Genomic DNA, 18,248 nt, shown 5'->3' on the forward strand with positions numbered 1-18,248 from the left:
TATGGAAAAATGCTGCTAAAATGGACAATGAGTGTAGAAACTGTAAAAGGATGTCACTTTAATGTTTGAGTGATTGGTGTAAGGTGTGAACAGATTTAAAAAGTACAATCACCTTGAAGTTCTCCTCCGTTAGACCCTCTTCCGTCTTGGCGTCTCTGATCATGGCAGCCACGTACCGCTTCACCAGATTACGCAGCACTTCCTATAGCAGCACCAAGCAAGAAGAGAAGAGACTAATAGCCTGGAAGTGTCATCAGCATGAGCCTAGCCAGACTAAACTATGATGCCTAACAGAGCACTAAAAGTGTCTGTGGCAGAAATGTGAAAGGCGCAATGTTATTTATAACATGAGCGATGAAAAGGGAATGTGCTGCGAGTCATAAGTCTTCTGAGCTGGTTTGATTTACACTGACAAAATGGCAGACAGGAATAATGGACGATAACTTGGAATGAGACATCATTACCTGATACTGGTGATTGATGCGTACGTTCTCAGCAGCTCTTTTCTGTGGGAGAATGGAGATCACTTGACTATTGACTTAACCACAGATTCACAGCCTCATGTTTGCTCTGTTCCAAGACAACGAAGCTTCCATAGACAGTATAGAGGAATAATGGTTTGAAGAATGTGCAGAATAGAACCCTGCACTCTGATACACTATGACCAAAAGTTTGTGGACACCTGCTTAACCAATATTTTTTTGTGAAATCAAAGGTGTTAATAGCGATTGGAATAGGGAGGATTTTTGGACAAGATCTTTCTGAATTTCATTCAGCTACAAGAGCATTCGGGACATCAGCTTTTGGTGTTGGATCACAAACACCACTCTAACCCAAAGATAATGGATGTGGAGATTCATTACTCTAGAGAGCACATTTCCACACTCTACATCCCAGTTGTGCAGGGGATTGGGCTTTATGGCCCCCTGACTCATGCTTGAGTGACCTTACTGGGAATGAAGAGTGGGAATACTGGGAATATAGGGTAGCTGAATACTTTTAACACATTAAAAGCATCTAGACACTTTTGTAAATATAGTGTATGTATGTATTAAAAGTCTTTCACAATTATCAAATATCATACTTAAAATAATATAAATGCTAGAAAAGAGAAATATATTACTTAGGTCCTCACACTAATTGCTCCAAAAGTCTCTGTTTTCCTAGTAGTTATCCTGAAGATGTTCCTCTTGATCCACTTGATCAGGTACCACACAGACTTCGGACTGGGAATTATATTGAATGGAGGAGGCAGTGTGCCTCCTTCTTCAAAATAGCTCATCCACAGCTTAGTTCGGGCAAACTTCCACTCAATGTCAGCATGATCCTAGGATACAGCAGTGGAGAAACATATTGAGAAAATTAAACAGTGGAATCACAATGATTTTGATGTAGGATGAGCTCTTGCAACCATGTAACATGCTTAGATCTCTAAATGATATTTGATCATCATCATAAAGAGAGAACAGGATGCAAAAAATCACCAGACAAGTACAGAACAGTTTTAACAGAACACATTTTCACACACAAAAAAAAAACTATACAGGAAGTCTGGTTCTAGAATCAAGAACCATTTAGTAAGTCACAGCAATGAAAACGTTTCTCATAACAACAAATCATTCATTCATTCATTCATTATCTGTAACCGCTTATCCAGTTCAGGATCACAGTGGGTCCAGAGCCTACCTGGATTCATTGGGCGCAAGGCAGGAATACACCCTGGAGGGGGTGCCAGTCCTTCACAGGGCAACACACACACTCACACATTCACTCACACACTCACAACCTATGGACACTTTTGAGTCGCCAATCCACCTACCAACGTGTGTTTTTGAACTGTGGGAGGAAACTGGAGCACCCAGAGGAAACCCACATGGACACTGGGAGAACACACCAAACTCCTCACAGACAGTCACCCGGAACAGGCCTCAAATTCACAACCCCAGTACCCTGGAGCTGTGGGTCATGGACACTACCTGTTGTCCAGATAATATCTCAACAACATTTGTTGTTGAGATTTTATGAAAATCAGGTTGTGATCTGAAGGTAACAGTGCTAAAAATATTATGTTTTTATCCAGTTCAGGTTTGTGATGGATCCGTAGTCTATCCGGAATCACGGGGCGCAATGCGGGAACACACCCTGGAGGGGGTGCCATTCCTTGCAAGTCATCACACAATCACACCTATGGACACTCGAGTCACCAATTCACCTACCAACATGAGATTTTGTGGGAGGACTGTGGGAGGAAACTGGAGCACCCAGAGGAAACCCATGCAAGGAGAACACACCAAATCCTCACAGACAGTCACCAGGAGCAGGGCTCTAACCCACAACCCCAGGACCCTGGAGCTGTGTGACTGTGACACTACCTGCTGTGCCACCATGCCGCCAGAGATCAATACAATGGAATCATATTTAAATTATTTAGTTAAAATGCTAGTACGTCCTTGTATTTTGGAGAGTTAGATCAGTTGTAGTATGATATAATTAATAAATATGTTACTTTAAGTTTGTTATGTTTTTAAAATGATTTCTTGCTGATTTGCTGAGTAAAAGTTTCAGGGAGAGCTTTAGTATTGGACACCAGCTGTGTGTGTGTATAAGTGTTTGTGTGTGTATGAGTGAGAGGTAGTTATGATATTCAATACATATATCAGCAAATATAAAATGTATTTGACCATTTTAACTCAACGGTAGTGCTGCTGTTTTAACATTGCGAGATAAAGCCACTAATATAACACTAGGCTCTGTTAAATGAGTGAACTGTGAGGAAGATGGGACCAAATTTGGTGTAGTAATTATTTAGTGCTAAAAATAATTTATATCATTAATTTTAACAGCACTAATATATGTAATTTTTTGTAGAAATTAGCTTCCCTACAATACTCACCAAAGGCAGTGGGTTACAATTTTAATTTTGTCAAATTGTTTGAAGAAAAAATTGGGCTGAATGTCTTCTAGTGCCAAAAAAAGGGCACGTTTGTAAAAGGAAAAAATTGTGGTGTGTTTCTCCAATTTATTTAGAAGCTGAAACCTGAGTTTTTTTTGTGTGTTTGTTTGTTTTTACCAAAAAAGGCCATTCACAGATTGTTCAAGTATCTACAGAATCCAAGAAACACTGACATTGCGGTTTTCAATATATTCTGTCACCAAGACCTAAGCAATCAGACACCATCAAACTATCATCAAAATCATTTGTTGCTGTTTTTCTGGACGGCATCAAATTTAAAAGAAAAATGTAATCAAACTTTACTGAATTTTACTGTTTTTCCATGACCATCCCAGTCCCCTGATGTAAACCGTTGTCTCCTGACATGAACCTTTCAGAGATGAGATCAAGAATCCACAAGCATGGATCTCAAAATCTGAATCATCTAGAGATATTTTTCCTGAAGGGATTGTCTCACATCCCTTCCCATGTGTTCTCCAGTCTGAGTAAACATCATTAAAGTATGTTTTAATCAAACAGGATATAACAGGAGAGAGTTGTAAATTTAACACTCACTGCAATGTGCTGGTAAGAGTTGTTCATCATGGCAATCAGCATGTTGAGAAGCACTACTAAAGAAATGATGTTATAGGTTCCAAACATAGTGGCACCCACAAACTCAGTGAACTTGTGGTCTGCGTCAACATTGGTCACATGCAGACTAATGAGGCCAAAGATGGACCAGAATAATGACTGAAGTGTTTCAAATAACCTGGGGGATAAAAGAAAATAATTCCATGTTACAAAGAAAAAGAACATTAAAAAGTCACTTGACACATTTAAACCACACAAGAATGTACATAGTTTTGATGAGGGCAGTGGCTAAGGTGCATTATTTAGATTATTATTAGTACATTATTTTTGCTTAATTATAGTAATTGTACAGCAGTAACAACATTAACAATATTAATTACTATTAATGACAGGTGCTGTCACCTTAGCACCCACAGCCATAAACCATGAAGCTTTCCATCTTTTTTCAAAACACATTTTTGAATCAATATTTTCAAAATGCCTTAATAATAATAATAATAATAATAATAATAATAATATACTGTATATATACTATAATGCTTTCTTACATAGCCGTATATCTAACACTCTCACTTGCGTGAACATACATGCCTCTGGAAGTTACACTCATATATTTATGATTTTCACTTACTTGTGCCAGATTAATTAAATAGTTTATGAAAAATGTGACACTTATAGGTGATATATCTAACATTGTGCCAGTAGACATTGCCCTAGAGCACCAGCATCTTAGACCAAAACAATTGCTTTGTGTTCAGCCTCGTGCTTCCCTTCAGCCATGCTTCCCCCAGCTATAGTTTATGTTGTGAGCACAGTGCTCAGAGAAATCAGCGACTAAACATGAAGGAGCAGTTATATTTTTTTTATTCTTTTTTTATCTGTTTTTTTTTTTTTTTTTTTTTTTGGATGAAATATTTTGATGATTACTTTCATTTGACCTTATGGGCCTGCACTCTGTTATGCTTGTTCATGATTTTAGTACAGTTAAACTGCTAAACACAGAGGAGCAGAACAGCAGTTATATTTCTTTGTCAGAGGCCTTTTTGGCTGATTAACTTTATTTTTCTTTTTTTTTTGGGCGGAGGACTTTTTGGCTCACACTTTTTGCTGCACACTGCCATCTTTCATGTACAATACTGTGTGGTCACTGTCTAGTTTCATGGAGAGGAAAAACGTAAGCATTGAGATGCCCAACTTTTCCACAGGCCAGGACTAACATGCATGTGTGTCCAGCCAAGATATGAAAACAAAGAGCAGAGAACAGCACACACTGATGTTATGTTACTTAATACTCTGCTCAGGACAAATTTACTCCATTATATCTTTGCATAGAAAGTAGTTGTTTACTGATATATTAATGTTTTAAATATCGGATATAGCATGTTTTACAAATGAATAACTCTAAAAATATGTTAATAACAAATATACTATTCTAGCCTAAACCGTAGGGCAATTATCAATCACATTACAGTGCTTAGTGATTATATACAATCATGGAAGGGTAAAGAATTTGTTCATTTTTTCATTGGCTATCTGCAAAAATACCAACAAGTCCAAACATTTGAACTTAACATCTACAGTTATGCTGCCCCTCTGAGACTTTTATATGTAAGTGTCAATGATGACCAGAACTCACGTAGTGAAAGCATTGTTCTGTTGTACACAACGAATCCCCTTGCACATGGTTGTACTGTTGGATGTACTGTTGACCCCATCAGTCTCATAATAGAAATAGAGCTGGTTGAGGCCATTGGCAAAAGCCAGCAGCACCAGGCAGTAGATGAAGAGGAACTTGAGAATGTCCAGGAGCATTCGACCCAGGGAGATCTGCAGGGGGCCCAGGTGGGAGTTGGCTGTGAAGAGGGAGATCAGGCGCAAGGAACTGAAGATGTTGGCGATGGCAAACAGAGCTTCTGCCACCAAGGTTGGATGCCACATCTCCCACTTATCCCGAGCTTTGCTGCCACTATACTGGGGAGAAAAGTCACGAGAAATAATCACCTCAAGGGATTTTAAAGCATTATTCATTTCAGCACTGTTTCGGTGACAAGAATTACTTCAGTCATCTTAAAATTAATAATCTACTTTGAGAACAAAGGATGGTTGAAGCATTTGAGAGCCAATTTTATAGAACAATGGTCTATTATAGCATACCTTTATTAAAGCTACTACTTTCAAAGAGATAGTGGCTAGGTATAGAGAATTCATGACAAAATCCATGAGGTTCCACCAATCGTGGATATAGTCCTGAAGACCTCCATCCCACATCTGTTTGATCTCTGCCCAGATAAAGCCTGAAAGAAGGACAAGAGCAAGATCTTTAAACACCAACATCAGTTCCTAGCTCAAAGAGCATATGTGCAAAAGCATTACTCAAATGGTTCTGGAGACAGCACTGCCTTCATGGCAGAAGAAATGTAATTGTTTGCCAGCCAACAGGCAGGGATGGATGTGAATAATTCATATTAACTAGGTGGAGATTTTTAAACACAGCACCATAAATCAGTAAAGCTTTACCTAGACACTCAGACACTTGCCTGCTCTGACTGCCAGAAATAACCTTGGAAGAAATAAATGTGCAATTAACTGTACACTTAGTTCTGTTTCATAATTTGTTAAAAGTGCTGTAAAATATCTAAATATTTTCTTTTGTTTGAAAGGAGGAGGATGTAACTGGGTGCCTCTGATAAAGCTACAAAGGATGCAGAGCATTATTGTGTAACATTCTGTAGGTTCTTCAGAGGGGGCAATCATAACTTAAGTGTGAAGGAATGTACTTCTTCAGAATGCAGTTTCCTCTGAGGCAGTGAGTTGAATTATCTTTTTTTTCACAGCCCTAGGGTACGATGAATTATGGAAAAACTGAAAGTTCCAGAGAGTACAAATACCTTCACCTAAGGTTAGTGATACAAGCTATATCAATTTTGTAACCAATGATTACATGCAATGGCTTTATTTTAATCATTACCACAAGTAATAAGCACCCACATGACTGCATCCCAGTAAGGACTTAAAGAGCTAAGCTATTTAGCTATTTTATCATAGCCCATTAACCAAAAAGGCCATTAAAGTTAAAATAATAGCCAAACAGCATACCAGCAACATTAAACAATACTGCAGAGAAATAACTCTGCTATGTCCCATTAAACAACACAAACAAAATATGCTCCACACACCTTACACTCACCTTACCCAACCGTGAGTGGATGTTGGCACAGAAAATAAGCAATAAAACCCAGGAGCAAATGCATTCAAAATCACACTGGGATAAAAATAAAACAAAATAAGAAATGATAATTTAACTTCTCAGTTACTATGTGGTGAAAGAATTTGTCCTAAAGTAAAGGGGAGGACTTCAGTACTGTGGAGGAGTTTTTGTAAACAAAATATCAGATGAACAACAACCACAGTAACATGAAGCCTGTAAGAACAAAGGGTGGAACAATTAATGTGTCACCACCTCAAGCAGATAGGAAAGGAAAGTTAAAAATGTTACAAAGAGAGCTCAACAGCCAACTCAAGCCAAGCCAAGAGAGATCTAACCCAAGCAGACAGACTACACTGACTCACATAGCATCTATTTTCATTCATTCATACATTCAATTATCTATAACTGCTTATCCAGGTCAGGGTCGCAGTGGGTCTGGAACCTACCCAGAATCACTGGGTTCAAGGTGGGAACACACCCTGCATCTATTTATTAATATTTATTTATTTATTTATTTATTTCAGTGAGGTTTTTAAAGTTGTTTTTTTTTCGTATGATTATTTACATCTGCAGGTTATATGCATACACTACATTTTCTGCACTATAGCTTTGTAATAGATTTATTTGTTGACATGTATATGTTTGTATATTATACAAAATCAGAATCTTGGTAAGTTATTGTTGGTTAAAAATATTTACATTAAATATTAACAGCCATTAATTGCTTGTCTGTTTCTACTGAATGTTTAAAATTGTTAAATTAAAACTAAAATAAATATGTAATATATATTTTGTTGCAATATAATGTTCATGAAATTAATTAATTATATTTTAGTGTTTTTTTCATATTGCCAAAAATATCATTATAATAAAATAACCCTGAAATATTGTGATATTATTTTAGGATCATATCACCACCCCTATATTAGTATAATTTACTAATCAAAGGGTTTACATATGTGATGTATCTGAGAGGCTTGTATCCTAGAGTATCAACTAACTTCAGTTTATAGTATTGCTAAGCAGGATAACAGGAGTGCAAATCTAAGACATACAACAGTCTAACTCCGGGGCTATTTCCCACCTCATGCCTCCAGGAAAACTGCTGGGCTTGTTCCCAAACATAAGTTTGGCTAGAATTACAGATCACCAGCAGTGCACAATATATCAAACGTTCAATGATTTTTAAATATTACAAAGTAACATTGAGTACATGTACACATTGCAAATTCAGTCCTAAGCATATCTAAAACATACAGCTAAAGAGATTAAAGTTTACTCTTGTATATAGAACCCTACCTAGCACCCAGGGGAGGATCATCCACTCTACGATGGTAGGTGGTGGGCCCTGGCGCTGTGCGTCTGTTTTGACAATGTGCTGGGAGGCCAGAAGCAGGAGGAAGAGGAAGGTCAGGTAGGAGGCTGTGTGGCAGATGAACTTGATGAAGGGCTTGCGGATGAAGAGGCCATAGTGGCTTTTGGGGGCAATCAGGTAGAAGATGGAGAAGAGTGGAAATAAGAGGCCGATGAATATGCACGTGATGAACTTGCCAGCCCAGTGTCGCCGTCTCCAGCCCGGGAACTCATCGTACCAGCGTGACGCCAAGAGCTGCTGACAGTTCGGCTGCGCTACAAACTACAAAAATCACACCAAGGATTTTATTTTACTAGAAGAATTAGCAGGGTTTTATAAAAACATAACATAAGAAAGACTGTAATCAATGAACCAGCAGCAACTATGGTACTAAACATATTGTCATAACACATTGGTATCACCAAATATTTTTAGACAATAAAGTGTGCTTAAAGACTTTTTGGAAACTAAAAAGCATCTGAACCAGAACTTGAACACACAACAGAAATGTAATTGTTGCTATAATGTCTTGTTACATCCCATTACAGTATAACCACAAGATGTTTCATATCGTCATAAGCTCCATTTTTGTCAATATTTTAGTTTAGTACATCATTTGAACAGTGTGAATGGCTGCCCAACACACTGTGTGAAACTTTCATGATTATTGGACCAAAAGAAATACTCCAAAATTAATTGGAATAAAATGTTATTACATTGACTTCCACTGAAAATTAAGGGTTTCCTTCTCTTATAAAGTAACTAATTTGGAGTTAAATGTTTTTCTTCAGACAGTGACATTATTAAATCATACTGCACTACACAAAAAGATAAGCCACAACATCTCAATTACATCTCAATCAACAATTACAAACTGTTGTCCATATACCATTTTTCATACTATCTGTATTCCTCAGTGGTTAAAAACCAAAACAGGATTGGCACAAAGCAGGTATTATTTGGCTGCTGGATCATTCTCAGGGCTGCAGTGACACTGTGGGGGTGGTGCATTGATGTGTGTTGTACTGGTACAAGCACCTCAGACACAGCCATGCTGCTGTAGTTTTTAAACCCCTCAGTAATCCTAATGGAATGAGAATATTCCACCAACCTAAAATATCCAGCCAACAGCATCCTCTGACCAAAGTTGAAGGACTACAAGATGAGCAACACAAACTGCACCAACAGATCAACAACAGCAGCACTGCTGTGTTTTATCCACTCATACCAGCGCAACACCCCACCATCACATCAGTGTCACTACAGTGCTAACAATTATCCACCACAAAAATAATACATACTTTGTGATGGTCTTGTCTGGGGTCCTGATCATTGAAGAATATGGTGAAAAGGGGCTGATAAATTATGCACAGCAACAGACTACAGTCTGTAATTGTAGACTAAAACTGCACTGTATGATCTGTACAGCTGATACAATTAGGAGACGGTTTTAATATTTTGGTGAATCAGCATACATATAGTTGCCGTCATGACAATAACGCATATAACACATATACATATTACATATACTTCCTTTACATTACTGTTTATTTCTTACTCAAGCAAATCTGCAAAGCCCCCGTGGTTACAATACTAAGAAACGTTAGTAAGAACAAGAAAATGAATCCCCTTTAGGAAACTGATTATCTGTTTTTAACATATGCATAGTAGTGAACACACAAACAAGCACTAGTGAGCAATTCTTCACACACACACACACACACACACATACAAACACTAGTGGCAGTGAACACACACACACACACACACACATATGCAGCGGGCTGCCTACCACTTTGGTGCACAGTGAGCGGGTTGGGTTCAGCTTACTTGTTCAAGCCACCCTCTGGTCTTAAGCTTGCTTCTCTATCTCTAACCTTAAGTTTATAGCTGCCAAAATTAGCCAGTATTGTTTAGTGATTTACTTTACTTTATTTTTTGGTCCTTTGGCATCCACAACATGAAACCATTTGGGCACATTTAGTCTAAGCATTGGCCTTAAGAGTTAAATTTTTGGCCTTTTTGTAGCCACTGGTGGCCGAGAGTCCAATACTGTCCTTGCTTCCTCTCTCCATATCTTGCTCCCTGCCCCCCATTGTGTGAATGCATTCCAAATTGAATGGCTGATAATTGATTAAACAACTTTGGCAGGTAATGCATTGTAAGCAAGAACAACCTAGCAGCAGGAACTACTCCTTTTGAGTGAAAAAAAATCTAATTATTTTTAAATGGTTAAATTCAGTTTTATTCGAAGTACCTTTGGACCAATGGGCTATTCACTGTGCAAGATTCAGTGGGATTTTAAGATGGAGTATAAAATCATAAAGCAAAAAAAGTAACGCTATGATACGCCAGCAATAATATATAACTTAAAGATAAGGATGAATGCAAGCGATGCAGGGATTTCATTTCTTCTTTTATTTCTTTGCAATAACCCACATTTAAAATGAGTATTCTTCTTTTATCCTGATAAGATTTATCCTCAGACTGAGATGCCTCTTTTACCTCATGTCAGTTGAGGAAGCAGAATCCCATCCAAGAGTATCTCAGCAAGGAAACTAATGAAAAACAAGTGGCATTTCAAAAGTGCACATCAAGAAGCACAAAGGCTTACAGTGTCAGTTGAGTCTGGTTCTAATCAGATGGTATGAGAATCCCTGGAGCCGTTGGATGAGCTTTCTGCAGTCAGTCTGCAGTCATCTGCATAACACATGAGACTCGGTCGATATGACCAAACTCATCATGACACATTCGTACATCCCACACTCAGCAAAGCACAGTGTTATTAAACCAGCAGGTATATGTGTTTTAAACGACACAGATCTATGTTGAAAAGTCAGATACTTCATTTAATATCTTTGACTTCATGTTAAAATAGCCATTTTGTACAACTTATTATTCATTTTAAAGGAGATATGCTGTATGGCCAAAAAGTTCTGTTATCAGATATGTGTTCATTTAATGATTCCTAAGAATCTAAGGGAAATAATAAAATGTAATGACCTTGCACTGCAGTGACTTCTGAGACGATTGGATGGCAACGACAAGAATAGTAAATTTTTCTAATGCTAAAAATGTACATTGTGGAACATCTCACAGTTTAGAGTAACAAGTAGCTTAATTGACAACAGGTAAATAACCTGACTAGGCATAATAACAGCATTCCATACTCCCAAAGTCCAAGAATTACATTTCTCAACATAAAATAGCAAATAACCTGGGGCCTCATTTATAAAGGGTGTGTACGCACAAAAACAGGCCTGAAACATGCAACGCCATGAAACGTAACATCTCACACAGAAAATGTGTTTTATAAAGAAATACTTGAACGCAATTTAAGCAAGGCTTGACCCATGTGTAGCCTAAAGACTTTGTGGAGAGAGCGCAAATTGATGACATCATGTGGTAAAATAGAAAATTATTATTATTATTATTATTATTATTATTATTAATAATAATAAATGGCAATTTTAAAGTGCTTTTCACTAACCCAAAGAAGCTGTTTACAATGAGATGGACACGTAAAGACAATCACATCTGACAATGAAACAAAACAAGAGGAACAAATAACGCTACATAACACATAATGCTACAAAACAGGAACAAGAGTAAAAACTAGTCAAGAAACGGAGAGATTAAATGCAGCAGGAAACAGATGTGTTTTAAGATTGGATTTGAATAGCGATAGAGACGTTGACTGGAGGGAGGGATTTCCAGAGACGTGGGGCATGTCTGTAGAAGGCTCAGTCTCCAAGACTATGCAGCTTGGAAGGGGGAGTGGTGAGTAAACCAGCTCAAGAAGATCGGAGAATGTGATTAGGTGTGTAAAGTTGAAGAATGTCTGATAAGTAAGAGGGAGCTAGGTTATTGAGAACTTTTTAGGTGAGAAGGAGGATTTTGAACTGAATACGATATTTAACAGGAAAGCAGTGGGGGTTTTGGAGAACTGGGGTGATGTGGTGGTGGGACCGGGTGTGGGTGAGGAGATGAGCAGCAGAGTTCTGGGGTTTTTGGAGTAGTGAGGAGCTAATGCCAAGCAGAACAGAGTTACAATAGTAAAGACGACTGGAGATGAATGCATGGATGAGGCAAATCTGTGTGTCATCAGCATAACAATGAAATGAAGATTGAAATGACGAATAATATGGCAGAGGGAGAAGTATATAGACAATAAATAGTAGTGGGCCAAGCACAAATGCAAGTAAATGTGCAAATCATCCTCACATGTATCCGTCTATAATGCATAAAGATTAAAAAAAATTATTAAAGAAGAATTAAGGAAGATTAACACTCACTTGTTTAAAATAACTTAAAAATGCGGAATATAATAAAATATATCATTCTACTTTATGTGTAGTATTACTTTACTCTAACTTGTTTTATTTCACTCTATTTTATTTTTTAATTTTTTATTTTTAATATATTATTTAATATATTATTTAAATAATCTATTTTGTTTTATCGCACTGTAAATTCATTTGCATATTCATTTGCATATATATATATATATATATATATATATATATATATATATATATATATATATATATATATATATATATATATATATTATATTATAGTTTTCTGGTGCTACTAAAACCTAGCTAACCGCCAAATAAGGCAACAACATGTTTTCAAAGATCATGAAGATTTTTTTGCGAATGATTATGACTGTTTAATGAGCTGTTTACTGCTGCAGCCACTCAACTAACTTGCGTTTGTTTGCAATGCCACGACTGAGGCCATCAAACAACACATTTGACCTCTGAAACAATTATTTCTACCACGCACTTGCTAAAGTTTCTCTTTTTCCACTTTAGTTAGTTAGTTCAACTATCTCACGCAAAAATGAATGGAGAAGCCCATATTTATATATTCATGAGGTAGCATACACACTTCCACTCCAGAATCCACACAGAGTTTTATAAATGATGATCTACAGCACAAAACATCATTGTTATGCAGTCATCCAAATGACGTCTTTTTCAGGAAATATTTTTCTCGTTACATCATGACCATGTCAAATCAAATTCTGACCGTTTTACAACAGTAACACTCCATAGTGATTCTAGGTTCTAAACTGGCTGTTCCACTCACTGAAAGCAGACACTTATTGAGCAGCTGAAATGCAATATTAAGGAAGAAGGGGAATACCTTTCATTCTCAGCTGTTAAAAAAAAGCTGTTAAAAATGTTAGCAGAAGATAGAAACTATTTCTATAACTGAACAGTGGAAGGGTGAAAAACATCCTTGCATTTTCTTCATTTTACTGAAAGTAGATAAAAATATTAAAGGTACATTGTAAAAAATGTCTGTGAATTTTACGGAAAACTGTAAAACCATGACACTAAATGACTGGAAACTCTAAAAAGGTTGAAAACAGTTTCTGTAACAGTGAAATACCATAAATACTTTTATCAACCAAAATACAATTTTTTACATCTCTTTACTGTAAAATATACATTTTTTCACTGTTAAACACAAAAACCATTAGGAACGGTACAAGTGTCCAAGGACTGGGAGGAGCTGAGACTCATTAGGGAACTCCCAGCATGCTTTTCTTCTCCATATTTTCTGTGATTTTCTGTGAGTTTCTTTGTTTTTTCCTGTCTTTGAGACTTACTGATTCTTGGTTGCATTGGGGTGATCACTGTGTGCCTTTGTGTTACTGTGCATATTATGTCAAGGTGTGTGTTGTTCAGGAAAGTTCACCATCAGCCTGTGTTCCGAGTGCTGGAGTGTGACACCCAGATACCGAACATTTCTTTAGTCCTTTCAGCAATATCTTCTTTTAAGGGCTGAATACAGGATGCAGTTTGGCTATATCTAATGGCTATATATATATATATATATATATATATATATAGCTATATCTCTGTCTCCTTTCTCTAATTTGTCACACAATTTACATGTAAATTTTATGGCAAAACAATGTTATTTTTTTTTATGTAAATACCTTGTTTTTTACAGTGTATATCTGTTTTTTAACAGAAATGTACTGTAAACAAAACAGTCCTTAAATGTTAAATTTATGATTGCCCAAAACGTGACCGTATATTTTACGGTGAAATTCTGGCAACCACAGCTGCCAGTATTTTACCGTAAATTTTACGGATTATTTTTTACAGTGTAATACCAGGACACTACATTAACAGTATACTGTTATCATGTTTAGTGTCCCACATTATATGTGCACACATATATTCCATTGTCACATGCATATTTTTATTGTCATATTACAACAAAAAGGAAATATATATATTGCCATATATTAGATTTCTCTAATGGGGACTGAGGCTTTGGTGTAATTTTCTATTCAATATATATTTTATTTTCCCTATTTGATGCTGAACATTCTTTATAATGCACTGTACTTAATGGCCATTTGGACTGAATATTCAATAAGTGAAAGAGTAATGACTGACTTTTGCACTGGTTTTATTCAAGTAGTATCAGACATATCCAAAAATCCTCTGCTGCTTTCTGAGCTACTTTATTCTAGAGACATAAAACCACATGTGGCCTTTGAAAAGAAAATTCTGCATGTAAATGAAAATGGAAAAGCACCAAAACAACCCACTGATCCTCTAAATATACATCGCATAGATTTTTCTGGCATGTGATGAGCTTTTTGCTGAATCTTTATTCCAAGCATAAAGAGGAGAATAGTGGAGAAGCCAGAGTGACTCAGACATGGCACTGGAATACAAGCACTGTATGATGTAATGAAATTCACAATGTATTGCCACTTTAATAGTCTGCTTTCACGGTTCACTGAAACTTCTGGAATGGTATTATACATTATTTTATACTACTGGAGTGTCATGGAAAAACCTAACCTGCACATTCTGCCATGTTCAACAGCACATAGATAGTTTCACATGGATGCACACAAACACATGCTCTTCATTTGGTTCCATACAAGACCCCTTAATCAAAGGGAGCCACATATAACTGGCAAGATGACAGCACATCAATATAGCTCACTGTTCTAAGATTACTTTTCCATTTCATTCCTATAGGAACCATGATCTACTCCAAAAATCTATATTCTCTGTGATGACTGAGAAAGATCAATGTGTGTAAAATCTTTAGGCTTTCTCATCCACAGCCTACACACTGTAACCATATGATCACACCCATGACTACCAGACAAAAACTGTCCAAGACACTGGATAGCAGCCATCTATGAAAACACAACATATCCGAACCTCTATGGACACATGTTTATGCCATGTTTCTTTTGAATTAATTCAATGCCTGTCAGCAATGGGTACACCTTAAAGTAGCTGAATTCACTGATTAAAATATTTGCATACAAATGTTTAGCAAACCAAAATTGAATTAACTAAATAGCAGTGCTAGACACAGGACAAAGTACCATGGACACAAAGCGCAAAATCACCAGAGCAGTCCTGAAATGTGAGTGAATATGTGAGGAATAATACCCGATGTGGTGCTATTCCTAACCACTAGTGAGTGATTGACTGCGTGAGTTTGTACAGGAGTGAGTGAATGAGTGAGTCACAAGCCAGGTCTATGATATGCTTCATATCTGAAACAAAGAGACAGTGTGAGACAGTGTAATGTAAAGCAAAATAACACCCACTTGTGGAGTGACCCTAAATGTGAATCAGTATGTGAGAAATACCACTCCATTTTGGTGCAATACCTAACCATAAGTATGTATGAGTGTTCTGAGCAGTGTGGATTGTAAAGCTTTCCTTGGGTATCTAGATAGGCGCTATATACAAACCGGATTCCAAAAAAGTTGGGACACTAAACAAATTGTGAATAAAAAATGAATGCAATGATGTGGAGATGCCAACATCTAATATTTTATTCAGAATAGAACACAAATTCACAGATCAAAAGTTTAAACTGAGAGGATGTATCATTTTAAGGGAAAATATGTTATTTCAAAATTTCATGGCATCAAATCCCAAAAAAGTTGGGACAAGGCCATTTTTCACCACTGTGTGGCATCCCCCCTTCTTACAACACTCAACAGACGTCTGGGGACAGAGGAGACCAGTTTCTCAAGTTTAGAAATAGGAATGCTCTCCCATTCATGTCTAATACGCACCTTCCTCTTTATGATGTGCCAAATGTTCTCTATAGGTGAAAGATCTGGACTGAAGGCTGTCAATTTCAGTACCCGGATCCTTCTCCTACTTAGCCATGATGTTGTGATTGCTGCAGAATGCAGAGCATATGTTGGTCTAGAACCTGAACATAGTGCTCTGCATTAATGGTGCCTTTCCAGACATGCAAGCTGCCCATGCCACAAGCACTCATGCAACCCCATACCATCAGTGATGCAGGCTTCTGAACGGAGCGTTAATAACAACTTGGGTTATCCTTGTCCTCTCTGGTCCAGATGACATGGCGTCCCAGTGTTCCATAAAGAACTTCAAATCGTGACTCATCTGACCACAGAACAGTCTTCCATTTTGCCATACTCCATTTTAAAAGACCCCTGGCCCAGTGCAAACATCTGAGCTTGTGGAGCTTGCTTAGAAATGGCTTCCTCTTTGCACTGTAGAGTTGCAGCTGGCAACAGTGGATGGCACGGTGGATTGTGTTCACTGACAATGCTTTCTGGAAGTATTCCTGAGCCCATTCTGTTATTTCCTTGACGGTGGCATTCCTGTTTGAGGTGCAGTGATGTTTAAGGGCCCGGAGATCACGAGCATCCTGTAGAGTTTTACGGCCTTGACCCTTACGCACAGCAATTGTTCCAGATTCTCTGAATCTTTTGATGATGTTATGCACGGTTGATGATGATAACTTAAAAGTCTTAGCTATTTTACGCTGGGTAACACCATTCTGGTATTGCTGCACTATCTTTCTGCGCAACAATGGTGGAATTGGTGATCCTCTTACCATCTTGGCTTCAGAGAGACACTGACACTCTGAGAAGCTCTTTTTATACACAATCATGTTGTCAATTGACCTAATTAGTTTTAATTGGTCTTCCAGCTGTTCGTTATTTGCTCAGTTTCCTTTTTCCAGCCACTCATTGCTACTTGTCCCAACTTTTTGGGGATTTGTTGACACTGTGAAATTTTGAATAAACATATTTTTCCTTTAAAATGTTACATTTACTCAGATTAAACGTTTGATCTGTCATCTATGTTCTTTTACGAATAAAATATTGACATTTGCCATCTCCACATCATTGCATTCAGTTTTTATTTACAATTTGTTTAGTGTCCCAACTTTTTTGGAATCCGGTTTGTAAGTGTAACGATAGATAGATAGATGTATGTATGTGGGCAAATGGGTGGGGTTGTGAGTGAGTGAGTGAATGAATAATTGTGCTACACATTGATGGCAAAAGAGATTTCTCAGTAGAAAATCATCAAAGCACTGTTCTCATGCCATCTGAAAAGCACTGTTCAGAATGAACCGCTTCAGCACCTGTTCCTTTAAATGAGAGTGAGCCACAGCTCAGTGAATGGCTTTGGTTCTTAGCCATTGTCGCTCGCTTTTCTTTCTTCTCTTTACTCGTTTTTAGTCATTACAGTGATTCCGCTGCATTCATTTTACCTACTCTTTGAGCTCTCATATTAATACAGGTTTAGTGCTGAAACTGGAGATAGGACAGTTCTTTAGTCTTGCACTAGATGTAAGAAACAGCATACATTTACTGAATGTATAAACTGACACACAGCTCACAATAAACAGCTCACAATAAATAAATAAATAAATAAATAAATAAATAAATAAATAGTCAGTTTATCTAGTTCAGAGTAGTTGTTGGTCCGGAGCCCATCTGGAATGGAAAAAGCGTTTGGGCACACCCAGGAAGGGATGCCATCCCTTCGCAGGGCAGCACACACATTCCCTCAAACACTCATACCTATGGACACTTTTGAAAAGCCAATCCACCTACCTATGTGTGTTTTTGGACCATAGGAGGAAACCCAGAACACTAAGAGAAAACACAGGCAGACACAGGGAGAACAAACCCCCTCACAAACTCCTCATAGACAGTCCCTCAGAGTGGGGATCAAACCCACAACCACAGGATCTTTGTCAATGTATAGCCTCCATATTCTCAAATTATTGTGCACTTCAAGTCCCTTTCAACTGTTTGTCTGCTCTGATATCAGCTTTTTTAAATTTATTAATTAATTAATGTATTTTATTTTACA

At 37.4% G+C, this 18,248-nt stretch overlaps 1 protein-coding gene across 1 annotated transcript in view; it reads right to left on the bottom strand.

Moving 5' to 3' along the window:
* The window catches only part of trpc4a (transient receptor potential cation channel, subfamily C, member 4a), a 47,667-nt gene that overhangs the window by 2,585 nt on the left and 26,834 nt on the right, over nt 1-18,248 (bottom strand). The window contains exons 4-10 of the mRNA XM_066651348.1: nt 8,034-8,370; nt 5,681-5,820; nt 5,163-5,497; nt 3,509-3,704; nt 1,136-1,327; nt 465-506; nt 113-202 (exon numbers count right to left, since the gene is read on the bottom strand). Of these exons, the coding sequence (XP_066507445.1) occupies nt 113-202; nt 465-506; nt 1,136-1,327; nt 3,509-3,704; nt 5,163-5,497; nt 5,681-5,820; nt 8,034-8,370 (1,332 nt within the window). The remainder of the gene's footprint in view (nt 1-112; nt 203-464; nt 507-1,135; nt 1,328-3,508; nt 3,705-5,162; nt 5,498-5,680; nt 5,821-8,033; nt 8,371-18,248) is intronic.

This window comes from Hoplias malabaricus, chromosome 18 (genome assembly GCF_029633855.1).
Source record: "Hoplias malabaricus isolate fHopMal1 chromosome 18, fHopMal1.hap1, whole genome shotgun sequence".
NCBI classification, from domain to species: Eukaryota; Metazoa; Chordata; class Actinopteri; order Characiformes; family Erythrinidae; genus Hoplias; species Hoplias malabaricus.